General features: G+C 38.5%; 1 protein-coding gene across 1 annotated transcript in view; it reads right to left on the minus strand.

The window, feature by feature from the left end:
• The window catches only part of cpne9 (copine family member IX), a 118,204-nt gene that overhangs the window by 10,121 nt on the left and 89,370 nt on the right, over positions 1–18,713 (minus strand). Inside the window, exons 10-18 of the mRNA XM_080898304.1 lie at positions 16,272–16,313; positions 15,876–15,951; positions 13,589–13,642; positions 13,302–13,363; positions 12,822–12,868; positions 9,288–9,469; positions 7,510–7,637; positions 4,741–4,843; positions 4,108–4,165 (exon numbers count right to left, since the gene is read on the minus strand). Coding sequence (XP_080754430.1) covers positions 4,108–4,165; positions 4,741–4,843; positions 7,510–7,637; positions 9,288–9,469; positions 12,822–12,868; positions 13,302–13,363; positions 13,589–13,642; positions 15,876–15,951; positions 16,272–16,313 — 752 coding nt within the window. The remainder of the gene's footprint in view (positions 1–4,107; positions 4,166–4,740; positions 4,844–7,509; positions 7,638–9,287; positions 9,470–12,821; positions 12,869–13,301; positions 13,364–13,588; positions 13,643–15,875; positions 15,952–16,271; positions 16,314–18,713) is intronic.

The raw sequence follows: 18,713 nt of genomic DNA on the forward strand, positions 1-18,713 counted from the left end.
AGTTCAGGCCAATCCATTAATGACGTAACTAAAAATAATGGAAACATCAAAACTGGTTGTGCTACAATGATATAAAACGCACATTAGACAGAGAGTCGCTGTTGTTGTTGCATTTCCAGATAGGTTTGGGTGTAATATTACTAGAAAGATTTCAGGGACAGTCAAAGCAACACAGCAAACACTAACTTAAAATAAAACCTTGATTAATTGATTGACTTAGGCATCAGAAACCTCCCTATAAACCAATGAAAAACAGGAGAATATCAACAGAAAATGGCAGCTCTCCTTTAAAAGCGTTTTCTGTTCACTGTAACCGAAGGCACAGAAACAAAAGATGAATCAGGTTCAATCAGGATGAACAAAACAGAAAGAGAAACATAAGAAACTTGACAAAAACTGGCAAGCAAAGCAAAGGCTAAAGGCACACACTCATTAACACATCGTGCTCTGACAACCAAAATGGCCAAAGGCCTTGAAGTGCAACTTCAGTCAACCTATACAGGCTACCATCCACTGCAGGACTAAGATCTCAGCCAATGACATGAAAATCAGGACCTGGAAGTAGCATGATAAATGGTAAAAGTGCTGGGTCTTATATAGTGCATTTCTACTTTACCTGAGCAATCAAAGAACTTTACACAACGTGTCTCATTCACACATTCACTTTTTTCTATGTTTAAGTTTCTTCTATCTAACATTCACACACATTCACTGCAATGGATGGATCAGAGAACAACCTGGGGTTAGTGTCTCACTCAAGGATATTTAGCATGCAGACTGGAGCAGCCAGGAGTCAAATTAGCAGCCTTACAATTAGTAGATAACCTGCTCTACCTCTGGAGCTACAGCTACCAAAGCATGGTAAACATTAACCATCTATGTGCTCCTTACTTTCTTTTAAGGGAATATAACAGAAACTATAGTGATGTTGTCTCTATATAAATAAGAACAAACCAAGAAAATATTCACTGTATTACAATTAAGAACTTGATATCAACATTTCTAGTTGCTAAGTGGTTGTCATTGTGCAGCCAAATAACACCGTCTTCATAGCGTGTGCAGCAGCTAGCACATCCACACTCTGAGGTTCTATTAAATCAGTTTGACCTCGCGACCTCCCAGCACGCCTGAGTACTTTCACCACCAATCCCAGCATTTGATTCCTTAAACAAGTAGAAAATAATGGGCCGTCCAACATAATGAGGAGACTTTATGTTGTCACACCCTGTCGAGCAGTAACACACTCACACACGCAAACAGTTCCCACTGAAAAGTCATTCATTGATTTGTGGGCTGTAAGCTGCTTGCACACTTGAGTCCATTGACTTTCCTCAGCTATTTTCTCAGGAGGGGGCAGAAAGAGCTGGTGTACATAAAGAACCAATTATGACACAGCTGCTTTTCCTGTTCGAGTTCCATCAAGACAAGCAAAATTCAAGTGCTGTTTGTCAGATAAAACACCACATCTTTGTGCCTTTCCAAAGTCAGGCTCGTTGAATTTTATTAAATGTGTTTGGAGTTCAGATTTATTCTGTGCACGGTGCTTGTGGGAAGATCTTGCTCAGCTATATATACATATGCATACACATTTACACACTGCATACACATGCGCACATATGTACACATACAAACACGTGCTCAAACAAAATAAACAAAATCTCAGTGACTCAATCAACTTTTCCTACTCTGTTTTTTATGTGCATTTTGGTGATAAATATTAACGTTTAACTCAACAAATGCCTTCTTTGGAGTAAAGCCAAAGGTAAATATTATTTTCTCACTATTGGATACTTTGTTTTTGACATTACATATAAACAGAAAAACTGAAAAAATGGAGGCTGACATTACAAAGTCTGACTTTTTTGTTGTTTTGTTTCAAGAAAACCTAATCTAGTGTTATTAGTGGGGTTTTTTTTTTTTTTTATTTTGCTTGTTTTGTGGAGACGCTCATAGGGCACGCACACAAAACACTGTTAAATATAATTAAATATAATTAGAGATTTGATCCTTACCTAGTGTTCTGGTCAAATTTGACCTGTTTTGACATTTGACACCAGCAAAAATACAGAGCATTTTATTTCCCAACGCCTAACATACCTACGATTTGTCACGGCCCAAGGTGTCTCATAGTAATGCTAAAGGTACCCTTCCGCGTCCTTTTGAGGCGCTCCAGATTGTCCAATAGAATGCTGCTTGCAGTGGTAACACGCTTAAAAGAAATCTGTATCTGAGTGACTTCTAACCCCTAAGTGTTTGATTCAGATGTATTTCAATGTCTATTTATACACCCACATACAATTTACAAGCATACATCATTCAAGCTGCAGCTCTACTGAACACAAGCTGCTATGGGTGCATCATAAAAAAGAGAGAGGAAGAAAAACACTGTGCATTGTCTTTTGTAGCTGAGGGTAAAAAAGTATTTTTCCAAGAGAGAGAAGGTAGAGAAAGAGTTATTTCCTGTTGCTGTAGCAGCAAATGTGCCAGAAAATGAGGGCTGCCAGTACCTTATCTTCAAGCTCAGGTCTGTGAAGGTAAGGTCTCTTTAGCTCATTATAAATGAGACCAAAGCTTGATTTGTAGTTCTCTTTTGAATCCTGCATTGAAATGCAGAATTGCTCTAGTATCACTAGTAAAACTGAGCTTATCATGTTGGACTTGGAGCTAACTAATATTGGACAATCATTACTTTCACTAATGCAAGAGTTAGAGAGAGACGACTTGAGAACTGCCTAAATCTATACACAGACTGAGAATAATAGGTTAAATCTTTGTATAACTGTACATATGCTTTTTCTTTTTCAAAGTTACACTACAGCAGAGAGGAGACCAGAAATAGAGACACAGACACATGACACACAGTAATAGCTACTGGAGAGATGTAGAAGAGGAACTGTTGAGGTCTAACTCCCCAGTGTTTCAACAGCCATGATCCCATACATTATGTATGTGTTAGTGAGTGTGCTGGTGCTTTCGGGATGTGTGCATATGAGGCTGAGAAGAAACAGCACCACCACTAGAATTAGCAGGACAACAAAAAAGACTGGGTGAAAGACTTTTAAAAGACGATGTGATTTCATAGGTGCAGGTCTTGCATCACGAACAGCTCTTCTAATCTCTTCAGATACCTACAGAATGGAGTCTTGTGTGTACTACCAGGCATCGTATCATTCAGCAGACCAAAACAATGACTGTTATGCCATTATCTGTAAGAAATGCTCAAAACAATAGCAGCACATAGAGTGCATGGAGTAAAGACAGCTCTATCAAACATGTTGAATAAAGCTGCTGTGGCTATCGCGAGTGCTATTTCTTTCACATGAGGATTATGTTATGTAACGTTCCACACAGTGGCGAGGCCACTGATGATGTAGCTGATTACCAGTTGATGCAGATGATGGCATTATTAACAGTAGGTCTTAAAAACATGACAATGCAAAATTTGCAAATTAGTGTATGAGCGTAACGAGGTTAGCACTGAGATTTGGGACGCACAGGAGGCTAAACAGCTTTCTCAAGAAAATGCTGTCCAAAAGAAATGATAGAGTAACTGAAGTCCTTTGTCACATTATCTAACAAGTAACCCTCCAAAAAAACAACAAAAAAACCTATGAAATATTGGTCGGTAGGTAGAGCTTGCTGGCTGCCTCTCATTTTTTCACAATCTCTCAAATGTCATGGGGCTTTTATGGTGAGTCTGAAGCAATCGCACAAAAAGATAGGCGAGGAGCAAAGAGACAGGTTGATACAGATTTCAGTCAAAGGCTTATAACTGGTTGGGTTTTGCTTCTTTTTTCAGGCATCTTATAGTAAAGACAGACAGGAACTGTTGAGGAAGAGGAGAAGGGGAACGACATGCAGCAAATTACCAGGGCTCAGCTGCTGAGGGGCTGGTCATCTGTCACATAATGAGTGAGCATTCATCCACCTCTATGAGGCAAAAAAACTTCTTTGCAATTTTTATGGGCAAATTGAAAATGTGCATAAAAACATGGATGGAAAATCATCTACTGTGACATGGAAACAGGCAGGATAGGCCTTTTTTTCCACCTTCACATTTAGCCATAAAATAAATAATAGACCCTGTTAGTATACCCAAACACTTACCATCAAACTCAGCCGGCCCAACACCTACGATGATAATGGAAAGAGGGAGTGATGCCGCCTGTTCAGACAAAAGGAAAGATGATCCACATTAACTCATTAGATTTTTAAAGCCACGGGTGAGAAGCAGGAAATTAAATGTTGATTCACACTTGTTAAACGTTTTATCTTGTTTTGGGTGAGGCTATTAACCTGATGCAGCAGCCTACATTTTGTGATTTAAAGTAATGACCTGAGAAATTTACTTTGCACTGCGTGATGGGTAATTAGGATGAAGACAATAACAGAGAGCTTGCTTTTAATGCTCTACACTGTGTGCTTTGAGAAACCTCAGAACCCAACCAAACACTGCTTAAAAATTAATTTGATGGGTTACTGAAATTACTGACCTCTTCAAACACTACGTCAATAAAGATGAAAAAAACTCCCCTCTGTTCAAGAAAAGCTTCACTTAGAGGCTCTTACCAAAGAATGCTAATCGTTTTTATCCAAACAATGTAAAAACATTATCTTCACCCCACATGCAGGAGAGTCAGTGGGGTCACAGAGGGCTGTTATTCATCAGTACGCCTGCAGCTTTAATTTTTAACACATGCATGCAAGGGAGTTGTATACATGTGGTGTTTGTTTACTCACATTGACCACAGCCTCTTTGGTCTGGACCATGTCAGATATCACTCCATCTGTGATCATCAACAGGACAAAGTACTGAGAGCCATCTGTAATCTCTGCTGCACAGCTGGGGAATGTGCATAGACAGACACACGGACACCCACGCACACACATAGACACACACATAGAAATACACAGGTTAAAGCTAATAATCTGTGCAAAGAAAACATAAGAAGGCCTGTCTGTTTTCGGGGCAATGAGCTGCAGACGAGACTGATTCAAGCTTTGTCAAAAAAGACAAAACAAAATTTATTGAGAGCTTATATAGAATTATTAATGCTCCTGTAGAACATTAATAAATAATAATCAAATAGTCAAATGCAAAAACAGACAATTATAAAGTACCAGAGTGAAAGTGATCGTTCTGTCATAAAACGTGTCATCCATTCTTTAAATTACTGCCATGTTGACTATTGCTGTTGGATACATGCTTGCCTTAGTCCCATAGGAAACTGCAGTTTCAAAATATAAATGCAAAATATAAATTCTTTTGAATTGAAATCATGAATTACACTAAACTTGAAAATGTCAGCTTCAGAAATTTCTTTTTACACATTTTGAACTGATAATAGATTTGAAAGTTTCAAACAGCTTGCCTGGACACAAAGACCACTTAAATGGCCCGTTTTCTACTTTCTGTTGTAGATGGTAAATGAACTGGTTTGGACTGATTTAGCACTTTTCTATCTGAGCACTCAAAGCGCTTTACACAACTTGTATATTCACCCATTCTACGCTGTTTCTAAGTGCTTCCTATCTAACATCCTCTTTCCTCACACATTCATACTCCGATGGATGCAATGGAGAGAAACATGGGGGTCCTTTCCCAGGGATACTTTCCATAAAGACTGGAGCACACTGTGATCGAACCATCAACCTTCCAGTTAGTAGCTGACCTGCTCTACCAGCTGAGAAACAGAAAAAAGATTAATTTATATTATCCTGAGCCTCAATTCATCCTCTGTGTGAAATAAGGCATTTTAGCTTCTATTTTAATCTCTACTTTATTTATGTTAAAGTAGATGCTAATGTGGGACTAGGCTCTGTAGCGCTTACAAAGGGATACACTAATAAATAACTTTTTTTAATAACAAAAAATAAATAAATGCTAAAGTTTTGCCGATACCTAATATGACCGATGTTTATGGTGGATAATGTTAGCAAAATATGCTTGACAATGACTACTATTTCTCTTACACAATCCTGCCTTGCTATAACACAATACAGACTTAAACTATATATAGTTACTGCAATAAAAAGTGGACTTCATATCTTTCACCCAGCATAGCGACCCATCCACTCACACCCTGAGCCAGAAACCTTTTAATAATAACAAGCACCCCAAAGTTAAAATCCTGCAACCGCACTTCTCATTTTTCCACTGCTCTTCATTCCCTGTCCATCATGGGGAATGATAACAAAACAAGAGTATGTACTCACATCGCTAAAGATCAACTTTAACTCGATATGAAGTCAAATGAGTTTCAAGCTGGATGTGTCTGCGTGTGTTTTTTACCTGCTGCTTGTGAATTTACTGTTAGAGGGAAGAATCTATCACCACTGACTTCCCTGTTTTGTGTTGATGAAAACAGTATAAATCTGTGTCAGTCAGTGTTTCTGTGCCTTTGTGTGTAATTGTGTGTGGGTGTGGTGTTAATAAATGGGATTGTAGCATACTGCTAGGATGATTTTGTGAGTATGTGAGTTTTTTATTTATACTCTCTTAGCACCACTTTAATGCCTTCTGCTGCTTGGCAGGTGGCATTCCAACACAGGGTGGGATATATAAATGACAACTGATCATTCAGTGCACGTAAGTTTTAACGTCCAACATTCTGTTCTGCTCGAACAACCAGAGCAAAAACATGCAATTTACTATGGCAGCAAAATCTTTTTCTTTCCCATTTTTTTGTAACACATCTAGGAACCACTTCAGAAATAAAGATGCAGGATATATATAACGGCTATTTGCACAAAGAATCTTAACCTTGAAATTCTGAAATACTAAAAAAAAAAAGATTTACACATTTCCTGTGTCTCCAGTGCTTTTACTTTTTGAATGTGTTTAAGTGTCAAAGTCATAAAAAATATTGATACAAAGTGACAATATGTTTTTTTGTCATTTGTTTAGTCTTTGACTCCACTGTTATTGCCTTCATCAGATTTCAGATAACACCAGGATGATGTACAAACATCAGATTGATCAGTACTGGTACTTACTGAGGACATCAGAATACCAGATTTTCTTAATTCCCCTGCTCATTTCAACTTTAAAAAATGCCATGCTGCGCAAATTATACATGCGATGAACCAAATAGGTGTCCATAGAGCTACAAAGCCCAGGAGCCTAGACTTACTGTTTTTTGCAGCTTAATATAAGAGATTATAAAGATTTTTTTAATTATTATATATCCCTGTATAAAAAAATGATATTTAACTCCTCATCACAGCTGTCTCCTGTCTAAACTTCTGACCTCCAAACTTTCACAAACAGCATTGCACATATATATATAATCTTAATGCTACTCAAATTCATAGCTTTCTCCAGGATTTACAATTATTAAAAACTAATTTGATGTAACTACGCACACCTACTACTTAAAAATATAATATTTTACCGCATACATCCATCTTGTTTTTTTTTTCCACTGTTTTCACTGAGATTTGAATTTGAATGCTAATCAATAAAATCAAAATCAAATCAAAAAATCAAAATCAAACCTTCAAACTTACTTTGCTACTTTGTTGATAACAGGTGCAAAGTTAGTAGGTCCATACAGCTGCACCGCCCTCAGGCTCTGAAAATAAGTCTCCAGGACTCCCTCGATGCCCACACAGTTTGGATTATCATTGTCACCATTCTGCAACAAACAGCAGACATTGCCCTTATGAAGTATGCAGTGCACATATAGTGTATATTAAATATTGTACACAGGCTGGATATGCTGCTGTCAGCTTTGATAAAATCAAATCTATCTACATTTAACTGATTATAATCTGATTAGATTCATCACTGTGTGATGAAGCTCATTTAAAAAGAGAGTACACACATTTACAACCTGAGTCAGTTTCACTCTTTAAACTAAAAAACTGGCTACTTTCTCACATAGCTGCCCAGCTCCGGCACAAGCAGCAAGTATCCAGTTTTAAAGGTTTCAAAAACACATACAAATGTTAGGAAATGCACTCTGTCCTTGAAGCATTCATCAACATGAAACATGAGCACAGATAGATATTTTCTATTCAAAGTTTCCACATCATGTCACATTTTTAAAGAAACCAGAAGGACAAAAGAAACTTCTTTTTTTTTTTTTTTTTTACTACCTGCAAGTCATTTTTGACCAGATTTGATGCCTGAGACTTGTGAAACTGGAGTCATGGCACTGCGTGTTATATTCTGCACATTCACCCTTTTTATCAGTGATGGAATATTTTAACTAACACTGGAGATGAGTTACATGTTATGTGGACATCAAAATACTACTCCTTTGTCACTACTACTTCACAACACTAACTATAATCACCCTGAAACCAACAGCAGATGGACCAGTGTTAAAGAGCTAGCAAATGTTAGCTAATCCGCTCTCATCATTTTTTGTAAATGTTTAAATGCTAACTACTTTCTTGTCCTTTTCCTTCCAAACAGTAATATTACACAGGAACATTCCAACCAGTAACATAGTAAATAATACATACAACAATCTGCACTTTTCTCCCATCCTGGCATATATGTAAACATCACCAGCACGCTGCTGTTTCAGTGGTTACAAGGTCCAAGAACTTCAGTTGTTCTTTTAGTTTTTTGACATATGATCCAAAAATGCATGGTTGGAAACAGATGGGAAACTGTCAGGTCTCTGTTCCCGTTATTAACCAGTTTTAACCAGCGTGACGAAAGGCATATGGATAAAAATGCCAAATGTTAAATCACTTTGATCAGCCAGATTCCCCTTGCCAACTTTTTATATGCGGTGATTGCATTCACTGCAGTGTCTTTGGGGGAAAAAAAACATTTTTTAATGGAAAGGACTGTTGCCCTTGTGGTCTTCAAACTGAAAGAGCTAAAACACTCTGGATCATAAGAAGTGAGATCAGTTAAATGCAAAAAACATTGTTACAGAAAGAAAACAATAGAATCAAAGAAAAATGAATGCATTTTTTTTAAGTAGTAGTTATTTCTAAGAAGTTTTCCTATTTTTAAAAAAAAAAATCCTGCAGTTGTCCTGTCTGTTGAAGCACTTCTGTAAGACCGCAGCAATCAATACTTTCACAGCACAGGTAGGTACTTCAGCTTCATAGCCACTGATTTTTTATTGGTTTGTCCCCTCGGGAGGGAGCCGGGAGGAAGTGGAGCGGATCCTGAGAGATTCCTGCTGGCAGGCAGATGAGCCAACTTCTCAACTTGTACAAACAGCTGGTGTCACGGCCGCATCTTCTAGTCCAGCACACCCTGCCACAGATGAACTGTGCATATTTGCCTTCTACATTTAAACTGTGCGTGTGTTTCTTACCAGCGGGAACGCGTGGGAGATTTTGCCATCGGGGGGCAGCTTAGCACCGAAGCCATAGGCAGGAAAGAGCTTATCGCTGTCGTAGTCCTGGATAATTTCTCCCACTGCTTTCAGTGCCATGGCATATGCATTCATTTGGTACGGACTCATATAATGGAGGGAGGTGGGCTGGGATGGGTTACCTTAGAAGAGGAAACACACATGCACACAGAGCACAATGTGAAGTGAACAGTGCCTCCTTCTCTCTGGTTTGTTTTCATCTGCAAAATACAAGCAACACTAAATCACCAGTGGAAAACTATGAGATGATCAATGCCAAGAAAATACCATATGTTTCATCTCCTTCTTTCAGGTTTTCCCGATGCAGCAAACAGAGACAGGCTATGGCTGTGATGAATTATGTAAAGACTTGTGGGTGTACCAGTAAAATCTGATAGTTGCAGGGAAAGAAGACACTTTTTATCTCTGGAAAATCAAAGACTCACGGAAACAGGATTTTGTATGGGGAATTAAAGAGTTTATGCAATCATGCTAAATGTCTTAAGAAAATGCATTGGTATTGCTAGCGCTGTAATTATTGCACACATATAAAGATCACAGAATGTGACTAAAAGACAGCTCTCTCTTTGCCCCCTTGGGATAAGGTGGTTTGGACTCTCTCTTCCATTCTAAAAAGAGTGCCCTGCTTTTAAAGGGGATGAAGGGGAGGGGTATGGGGGGGTGATTTGATTATCCACGACAGATGCCTGCTCCCCACACACCCACTGATAATGTATTCCCCCTAATCCCATCAAGCTCCCAACTGCGCTGCAGGTGCACCTCTGGCCATGAAAATACCAGACACATTCACCATTCCCTGTGCACGTTGCACGGTTGACTGCACGTTCCATCATGTGAAAATAAGAGCCTTAATGTAACAATCTATCCAGCACCCACCATCAAGAAGTTGAGTATACCTGCCAATGAAAGGTGAAGGGTCAAATTATATTAGGGAAAGAAATACCTTTGCTGTGTCTAACAGCAGAAAGCACAGTTTCAGACAGAGGAGACTGCAGTTAGGAGAAAACACGAGGTGATATAACTGAATAGCATGCTAATTAAGTAGCATAAAGGCACATTTCTCATATATCATTTCCCCAGCAAGAGCCAATCAAGCTTCGTGCTGAATCCAGACTTCTGTTAAATACAGCTGATTTGCACATTTACCACCACTTCCAGCTTAATGCTTTTAAACTAAACTGTTTTAAGCTTGTACAGTTTTGTCAAGAGCACCTGGAGTAGAATATATTTTTGATTGAAGCATGGGAATCTCCACAATGCTCACACCAAAAGAACAGACAGTGTAAAAATGCTTTTTAACATCGTCACAAATAAATCCACGTATGTCTGTTTGTCTGTTCTTCTCATCTTTTTACCTGTCCATCTGATCTACCTCAAACTTGGCAGATCAATTGCGAGGGACTACATAGTTTGATTAAAAGTAATAGTGAGTGTTTGGAAGGTTACTTTTATAATGTATTCCACTACAGATTACAGAATACATGCCCCAAAATGTATTTTGTAACGTATTCAGTTACGTTACTCAATGACAGTAACATATTCTGAATACTTTGGATTACTTAATATGTTATCAAGCTTTTTATAACTACATGAATGTACTATTGCTGTGTGATTTATTACTATTACTGAAGGTTACTCGCCATACCAATACCAACTAGATTTTTAAATCTTAATATAATATTAATATTAATATAATATTAATATAATCTTAACATAAATGAGTAACAGTAGGTATATAAAACAGGTCCGCGGCTGCGAACCGTAGTAAAGGGACCTCTGGCGGGTTCCGTGTGGGGCTCATAGCCGAAAACTAGCTTTACTTTGTTGTCTGGGTCAACTTTGCTAGCGAGAGACAGAGAGAGGCGTTGAAAGGCTGCTCCAACTGAACTTATTGTTTTGGAGGAAAACACGAACACAGTGTACAGTCGAGTCTTAATAGCTTACTTACAACTGGACTATACTGCCCACGAGGCTAAATTCTTTAGGGCTATGCCTGTAACACTCTGCCTATTGCCTTCATATTAAATCATTTTATGAACAATAATTTAAAAAAATATTTTGTCACCTCATTGTGCAAGTAGAGGTGACATGGGCCGCAAGGTTGAGCATTAGAGCCTCTTAATGTATGTTTTGTTTGGGTTTCCACCGGCGTGGAATTACCAAAAATAGAGAGGGGACAGCCTAACATATGAAACAGGAAAAGACCGCCGTGTAATCCCTGTATTTCAAGAAAGTAACTGTATTCTGAGTACCACCTTTTTAAACGGCAACTGTAACGGAATACAGTTACTCATATTTTGTATTTTAAACACGTAACAGCGGTACACGTATTCTGTTACTCCCCAACACCGGTAATAGTTTTATATTTTGATAACATGAGCCCCTATAGGACAGCACTTAATGACAGTGGGAAGGAAGACCTCTGTCAGAAGACTTATGGAGGGTTAGCCATCTGCCACAAGTGATGGGGAGGAAGGGAAAGAGAAGCATAAAGAGCACAAACAGGACAAAAACAAGTTTAAGACATGCAAAGGTAATATATATAAGTGTATGGGGAGTGAATGGAGGGGGAATGGATGCTTACTGGATTGTGGGAAGCCTCCATTCAGCTTTAGCCTGTAGCAGCAGGACCATTAAGGGATGGTTAACGGTCACCTGATCCAGCCCTCACTATAAACTTGATTAACAAGTACAGTTTAAAGCCTTATTGCTGTCTCCTAAACCCAAACTGGAAGCTGTTTCCACTCGACTTCTGGAAACTCCAGGAATCGCAAGTCTGTACTCAGAGAGTGCGCGTTGTCCCACCTAGAGTACCAAATGCTTTCTTAGCATCTGTTTAAGACAGGATGCTTCTCATTTTGACGATATTGTGCAGATAAAAGAAGGCAGTCATAGTTCTTTGTTAAATATGGAAGTTAAAGGACATGTCCTAGCCAAAACGGACTCCAAGGTTCCTGGGAGTAGTGCTGGAGGTGAAGGTAATACCATACAATATAAGTAAGTTCATATTATTATTAAAAAACAATAATAATGCTATTATGCAGTAATATTTGCAGTTAGGAAGCTAAATTGAGTGGGTGATTAGATTTGGTTAACGTAAGGAATCGAATCCAGTAGAAACAGCTGACCTGCGCCAAACTACAGATTAGCAGCACATCATAACCAAAGCAAAACAGACCGTAGTCACAACATACTGTGAAGTATTGCTTTGCAAATGCTCACATGAGCTTTTGAGCATACCAACAAGGGCAAAACCAAAATATTAAGAATAAGTTCATACCATGTACCCTACATTAGTTTTGCTTGCTAGCATGCGAATAGGTGCTACTTAATAGGTGTAAGTGCAGAGGAGTATTTTCCTGGGAAAACCAAAGAATGGCACAAACATTGTATTAAAATTTTTTGGTAGGTCAAAAAAAAGTAATATGTGCACACATCACAATAAAGCAAAATGGTTGTGAGGCAGTGACTTACCATTAGACGCGGTGAAGTCTATCGCCACAGTGAAATTGAGTTGTGTTCTGTGGTAAATAAAATAAAAAGAAACATGAAAGAGTAACACGCACTTTAGCCCACTTGACAAACACTCTACAAACCCTTCGAACACACAACTCTACCAACACGACAAGCTGTAACTCGGTCTCGGTAACTAGCTAATTAGAATGGAAGGACAATATTCCCTTCACCATCTTGAAGCGCTAATTAGATAAAACAAATAGAGCTGCTAATTAAAAGTGAATGAACTGAATAAATTAGTTATTTACAAATAAGATTTGCAAACACCGACTTCCTCAAAGCTTCACCCTTTCAAAGCCAATATGAGCTCAGTGTGGTGCTCAGCATGATGCTTTTGGGAAACATAATCTTGAGAGATACTGGCACAAAGACACAAACCCTCAAAATGGTGGCTGTTGACACTCACTGTGAGCGCGGGCTAATTATTATTCTACTCACCCTCCTCGGATGAAATCCACAAAGGTATACTCAGACTCCACTTTGAAGGACAGCAGTGTTACCTGGCAAACACACACATACCAAAACGCATACAGAGCGATAAACAGAACAGGACGGTGGGAGAGGGACCAGGGCCAGGCAAAAAAACTAAACAGGTGGCCAGCCAGTGAAAAGAAGCAGATGTAAGAGGTGATGATACCTATACTACTATATGATTCTATAAGACATCAGTAAATAGCAATACAGAGGAAATGACAGGCAGTTATGGGTGACGTGGGTGCACTCACAGTTCCAGAATTGATGTATTTCTTTTTTTTGCCTTTCTTCTTGGGATTTAAAACCTGCCCGTGACAGAAAGAGCACATTAGTGATGATGAGTGCCTCCATAAAACCACCTTATAGCTTAAAATGAAGTGCAAAAATGAACATGAATAATTCAGCAGATTGCTGATAATGGTGGCAGCCTACAAATCGATCTGATGTGTGTATAGAGAATTGAGAGAACATCCGTGTGCACGTCCGTCACTATAAAGCTCATCAAAGAGCTTTCTGTTTTTTTCTCTCCTTCAGACCACGTGGTTTTCCAGTAATTATGTTGCAACATTACTATTAATTTGTTTGGCTGGAACAAAGTACATCTTTACTGAGGAGATTTGAATAAGCTGGGGGCAATAATAGATTTGTCAGTTCAGTGTGCGCTTGTTGATTTTTCCAGCAAAATAATGCAACACATTTATTGGTTTCTATTTTATTTGTGAGTGTGTGTGTGTGTGTGTGTGTGTGTGTGTGTGTGTGTGTGTGTGTGTGTGTGTGTGTGTGTGTGTGTGTGTGTGTAATGACTGATATTATTTATTTCATGGCGTATACTGGTGTAATGTTAACAGTGCATCCCATGGCTGATTAAAATCTGCTTGTCTGGACTTCATCACCTTTGACAGGAGCCACAGAGTCTCCACTGTGTTTTACAGTCAGCTACAGACACTCAGTGCTGCATCTCTCTACTGACCTCTTTCATGAATATTCACAACAACTTGAAATGAAACTTTTAAATTTGGATGGTGTTACCACTGATTTTCAGCCCAGTTCTTGTGTAACTTGGCATACCTCAGCCCTTTCTCCCTTTTTCCCTTTCTTAGTTTCCTGGCATCCACCCTTCCACTGAGACCATTTCTGATGAGGATTTGGTGAAGAGAAGACGGATCTATGACGTGCCAGATGTATCTCTTAAGTCTTTGCTGGATTTTTTTCCTGTTTCTTAAGGACATGACTTTGTGATGCAGATATATTTTTTTAGGTACGTCACTTCTTCTTTTGTCCAGCTTCCTCAACATTTTTAAGGACACACTGCACACCATGTCGAGGTATACCACAAATAGCATATCAGCCAATTTTTCACTAACAGCTCATTGTGAATCACCTTGTTGGCGCAAAAATACTATGTGTCAGGCTGTGCAATAGGGGAGTTTGTAGTGTAGTGCACTTGCTTCTATCATGAAGACTCAAATGGCACTAAATACTAGGAATGACCCAGGTGCATTTTTTGTGCTTGAATGATTCATAGGTCAGTGTTAAGTAGCTTAACAAACAAACAAAAAACTTTCTTTGAAAATAGTCAGGCAGGATTAAAGGATTAAAGGACTGGACTAAAAATGAGTGAAAAAGCTTCCAATGGACCACCAAGATGGTTCAGTTTGTTGAGAAAGGGACTCATATGTTAAAGGGCTAATATAAGGGCCCTGGTTTGATTCTACCTCAGGCAACTACCTGTATCATTGTGTGACGATCATATTATATTATAAATACCAATTCTTTTGTGTTTCAAATGCATTGTGGCCCTTGCAAATGTGATGATACATTCTCTGTGCGTTTATTCCCCACAGAACCTTTGCTCAATAGCATAAAACTATAAGGAAGTCTAGCTCCTACAGTAATCTAGAAGTCTAGAAACAAAACACAGTTGTGCAGTAGTACGTGTCCTTGTTACATACTCTGGAAATCAGTGCTGTTTATGCTAGCTGAACCCCCTCCTCTCTGTGATACTCTAAAATCAATGTACAAATGTGATGGAACTTGTTATACTGTATATATGAAAAGTGTCCTTTAGTGGGAATCAGTGCTAACCCACTAGCTAGGAAGCTCTCTCTTTCAGGTAGGAATACAAAGTTAGCACAATGCAACCTTATAAATGTGAAAACTTTTTTTTAAATTATGGACAATAAATCATTACTGCATATGCTAAATCCATATATTATTGTGACAATGCCAAAGTCATAACAAGGTATGTAAAAATACACGACTTTGTATTTTCAATTACCTGTCTGTTTATATGTTCCGGAAATTATCCTTTCAGCTGAAGGTTTCATAACCTTCAGCTTCATTCTTTTACATTTTTTATTTCATTTTATTTGTTTTTACATTCATCACTTGAAATCCAATCTTTCAGTTTAGAAAAAAATTGTGCCATTGTGAGGGTTCGAGGTTGTTAGAGATTAAAATCACCTAAATTGGATTTGCGAGGTCTTTATATGATGACGGTGGTATGAAATAACAAGCCATCTCCATGTTGTGTCTCACCTCATAGACATTGAACTGGTTCTGCCCCCGAGACAGCTCTCTGTAACTGGTGGTGAACTCGCCGATGAAGTCATGGCTACAGCAGACAGCACCCACACAGAAAAGCAAGCAGGAACAAAATGTTTTTTACATAAATCGTTTTTTTCATCTGAACTACAGAGCTATATATTTTTTTCTTTCTTAATAACTGTCAAATATGGAATTGTTCCTATTAATCTCCAAATCAGGCCTATCTGTCCTTGCAGCATAAGTTTTGTAGCACATTGTGTCAAAACCCCTCAAGCTCTTCACCACCAAGTTTGTCTCACAGACTGTAAACAAGACGTTTCACTCCCTTCTAACACGAGGGATCAGTGTCTGAAGGTGTAGTGAGTGCTCATCTGCGAATGCTCTTACCTTCCATCTCGATCCCAGTCATAGACGTCTACCTTCACAGTTCTGAAACAGACAAGCACATATTATTTTTGAAGGCCGTGGGTTTTTTGTGAGAAACTTGAACCTCAAATTATGTTTGATTGAATAAAAAAATACTTTTTACGCCATCATATCAGGAGCAGATAGAGCTGATTTCAATTTCAATTTCAGATTTCAGAGAAAAAATGAATAGAAATTTCCACATATAACCTTGGAAGCATCATCTCAGCTTCATGAACAGCCAAATGTGCTGCATGTTGTTTGGCACCACAGCTAGCAGAGAGCTGCTTATTTATGATCTGCATGGAGCCAATGACATTTTCCATTCAGTTGGTTGTTATGGCACCCTCCTTTTCACAACTAGGACAAATAGTCAGTTCCCAGTAAATTGCAGTGATTTTTTTTTCACATTCAGTGAATGATTAAAACTAGTTGTGGTGACCAACTGGTCGTCCAGAGGTTGTTGGTTTCTATTATGAAGTAACTGCACAGGTCTCCCTGTCTCCAAACAACAGCAATGTCATTTTTAACCTCAGATTATTCACACATTTCAAACTGTCTCAGTAAGTCTGCACCAATGAATGAAACTCAACTGGTTGCCGACCTTTTGTATCCTTGTTATAGTCCTATAGAAAAGCAAGTGCCTGTGTCATTCTTCGTAAGTGCCTTGCTGAATGGTATTGGTGGCCATGGTCCTCCAAGGTGCTCTTTCAGTCAAACAGTGCAGGAACATATTCGAGGTTTTCTTTTTCCAGTCTGGGTTTCTCTTCTTCTGCCTTTGCTTCTCTTGCCTTAGATTTTTCCACATGTACAAAGTCATAGTCAAAGTCGCTTCTCATTATGTGTCCAAAGAATCTTGCTTTCTGACATTTTTACATAGACATTTTCTGGTCTTTGCTCTTTTTGAAAAGCTCTTCAATAGTCAGTCTTTCCATGTATGACATTCTCATCATCTGCTGACGAACCACTTCTCTGCTGCCTTAACCTCCTATGACCTGGCATCCACATATGTGGACATCACATTTTGGGTTGTCTAGACCAAAATACTTAATTTTGCTCTACAAGGGCCTGATATCCACTTACGAGGACATTCCACTGTCCTATCGAAATTTAAAACAAATGTCCTCATATGTGGATCTGATTTTTCTCAGAAACAAAAATCAGGTAAAACAAATCAGGTAATTCTTTGTTTTTACATTCATCAGGTCCCAATCAGTCCAAATAGCAAAGAGAAGTTAAAAATGCATGCCATGAAAGAGTTCGGGTCTTAGGAAGTTAATGGTGTCTACAGTTTTCTTATTTATTGTCCCAGCTCCATTTCCATACATGAAGATATGTATATAGTCATCAAGGAATCACTTTGACTTGAAGGAAATTTATCAATCATCTAAAATCTTTGCTAAGTCAAAGAAAGCTTTTTTTGACTTTGCAATCCAAATAATTTGAACTTATCAACTTGTTGTAATATGGAATTCTTCACTCTGATTTTAAATGTGGAAATGTTGATTCTTGAGTTTTCCTTGTAGTCACGAACAGTCCCACTTTTACGACCATTCATTTACGTCTATGACTGTTTTCTGCAGGTTTTCTTCAGATGTTGAAATGTTTATAGAATCAGTTACTAATATGTTGCACTTAAATTGCAGTCTTGCAATAAATATATAACTATTTTGAATTTCTGTTTTAAATGCATGAGGTCCTGGCTGGACTGTTTAATGTGAATTTCCGTGTTTTTGACATACTGTCACAAACAGGCATGTAACTGCCAATTTCACCCCATTAAGTCACAAATTGTTAAAAGACTGATAGCCAATGACTCCATCTAATTCCAGTTTTATCTCCGTCCTAACAAAGCAAAGTCCCTTTGAAGACTGCAAATGACTGCAAATGGTCTCAGATCTGTTCTCTGTCTTTGAAGAAAAATATTTTAAAGGCAACAAGATTGAAAGTTTGTTGCACATGATCACAACAATTTTGTTTGTGCTGTGGTCTCCAACCAGCCTTTCCTCAATAGCATTAGCTGTAGCATTAGCATTACAGCAATAGCTGTAGCATTACATAAAGCTAGAAAGTCTCAAATATTGATAAACATCACAAAACGTTATATATAAATCAACCGGCTTAAAGTGGTTCAAATATAAAATGTGATGAATTCACAAAAATCTGTCAGATTTATGACAGGAGTCCTTGTTATAGCAATGGTGGCACTGTGCATTTCTGTAGTCAGTGGCTTAACAAATGCTCAGCATGGTCCAGCATGACTGAATATGTAACACAGGGCTGTCTTCAAACTAGGTCAGTCTCAATAACACCAGTGCTGGTCCCTGGGACACCACGACCGACTGCTGGCATTATTCTGACCGCCCCAGCAACAGGCGATGTCATCCACTTAAAAGTCTATCTGTGCCCGATTGTTCTTACTTT

This window comes from Rhamphochromis sp. 'chilingali' (genome assembly GCF_963969265.1).
Source record: "Rhamphochromis sp. 'chilingali' genome assembly, chromosome: 12".
NCBI classification, from domain to species: domain Eukaryota; kingdom Metazoa; phylum Chordata; class Actinopteri; order Cichliformes; family Cichlidae; genus Rhamphochromis; species Rhamphochromis sp. 'chilingali'.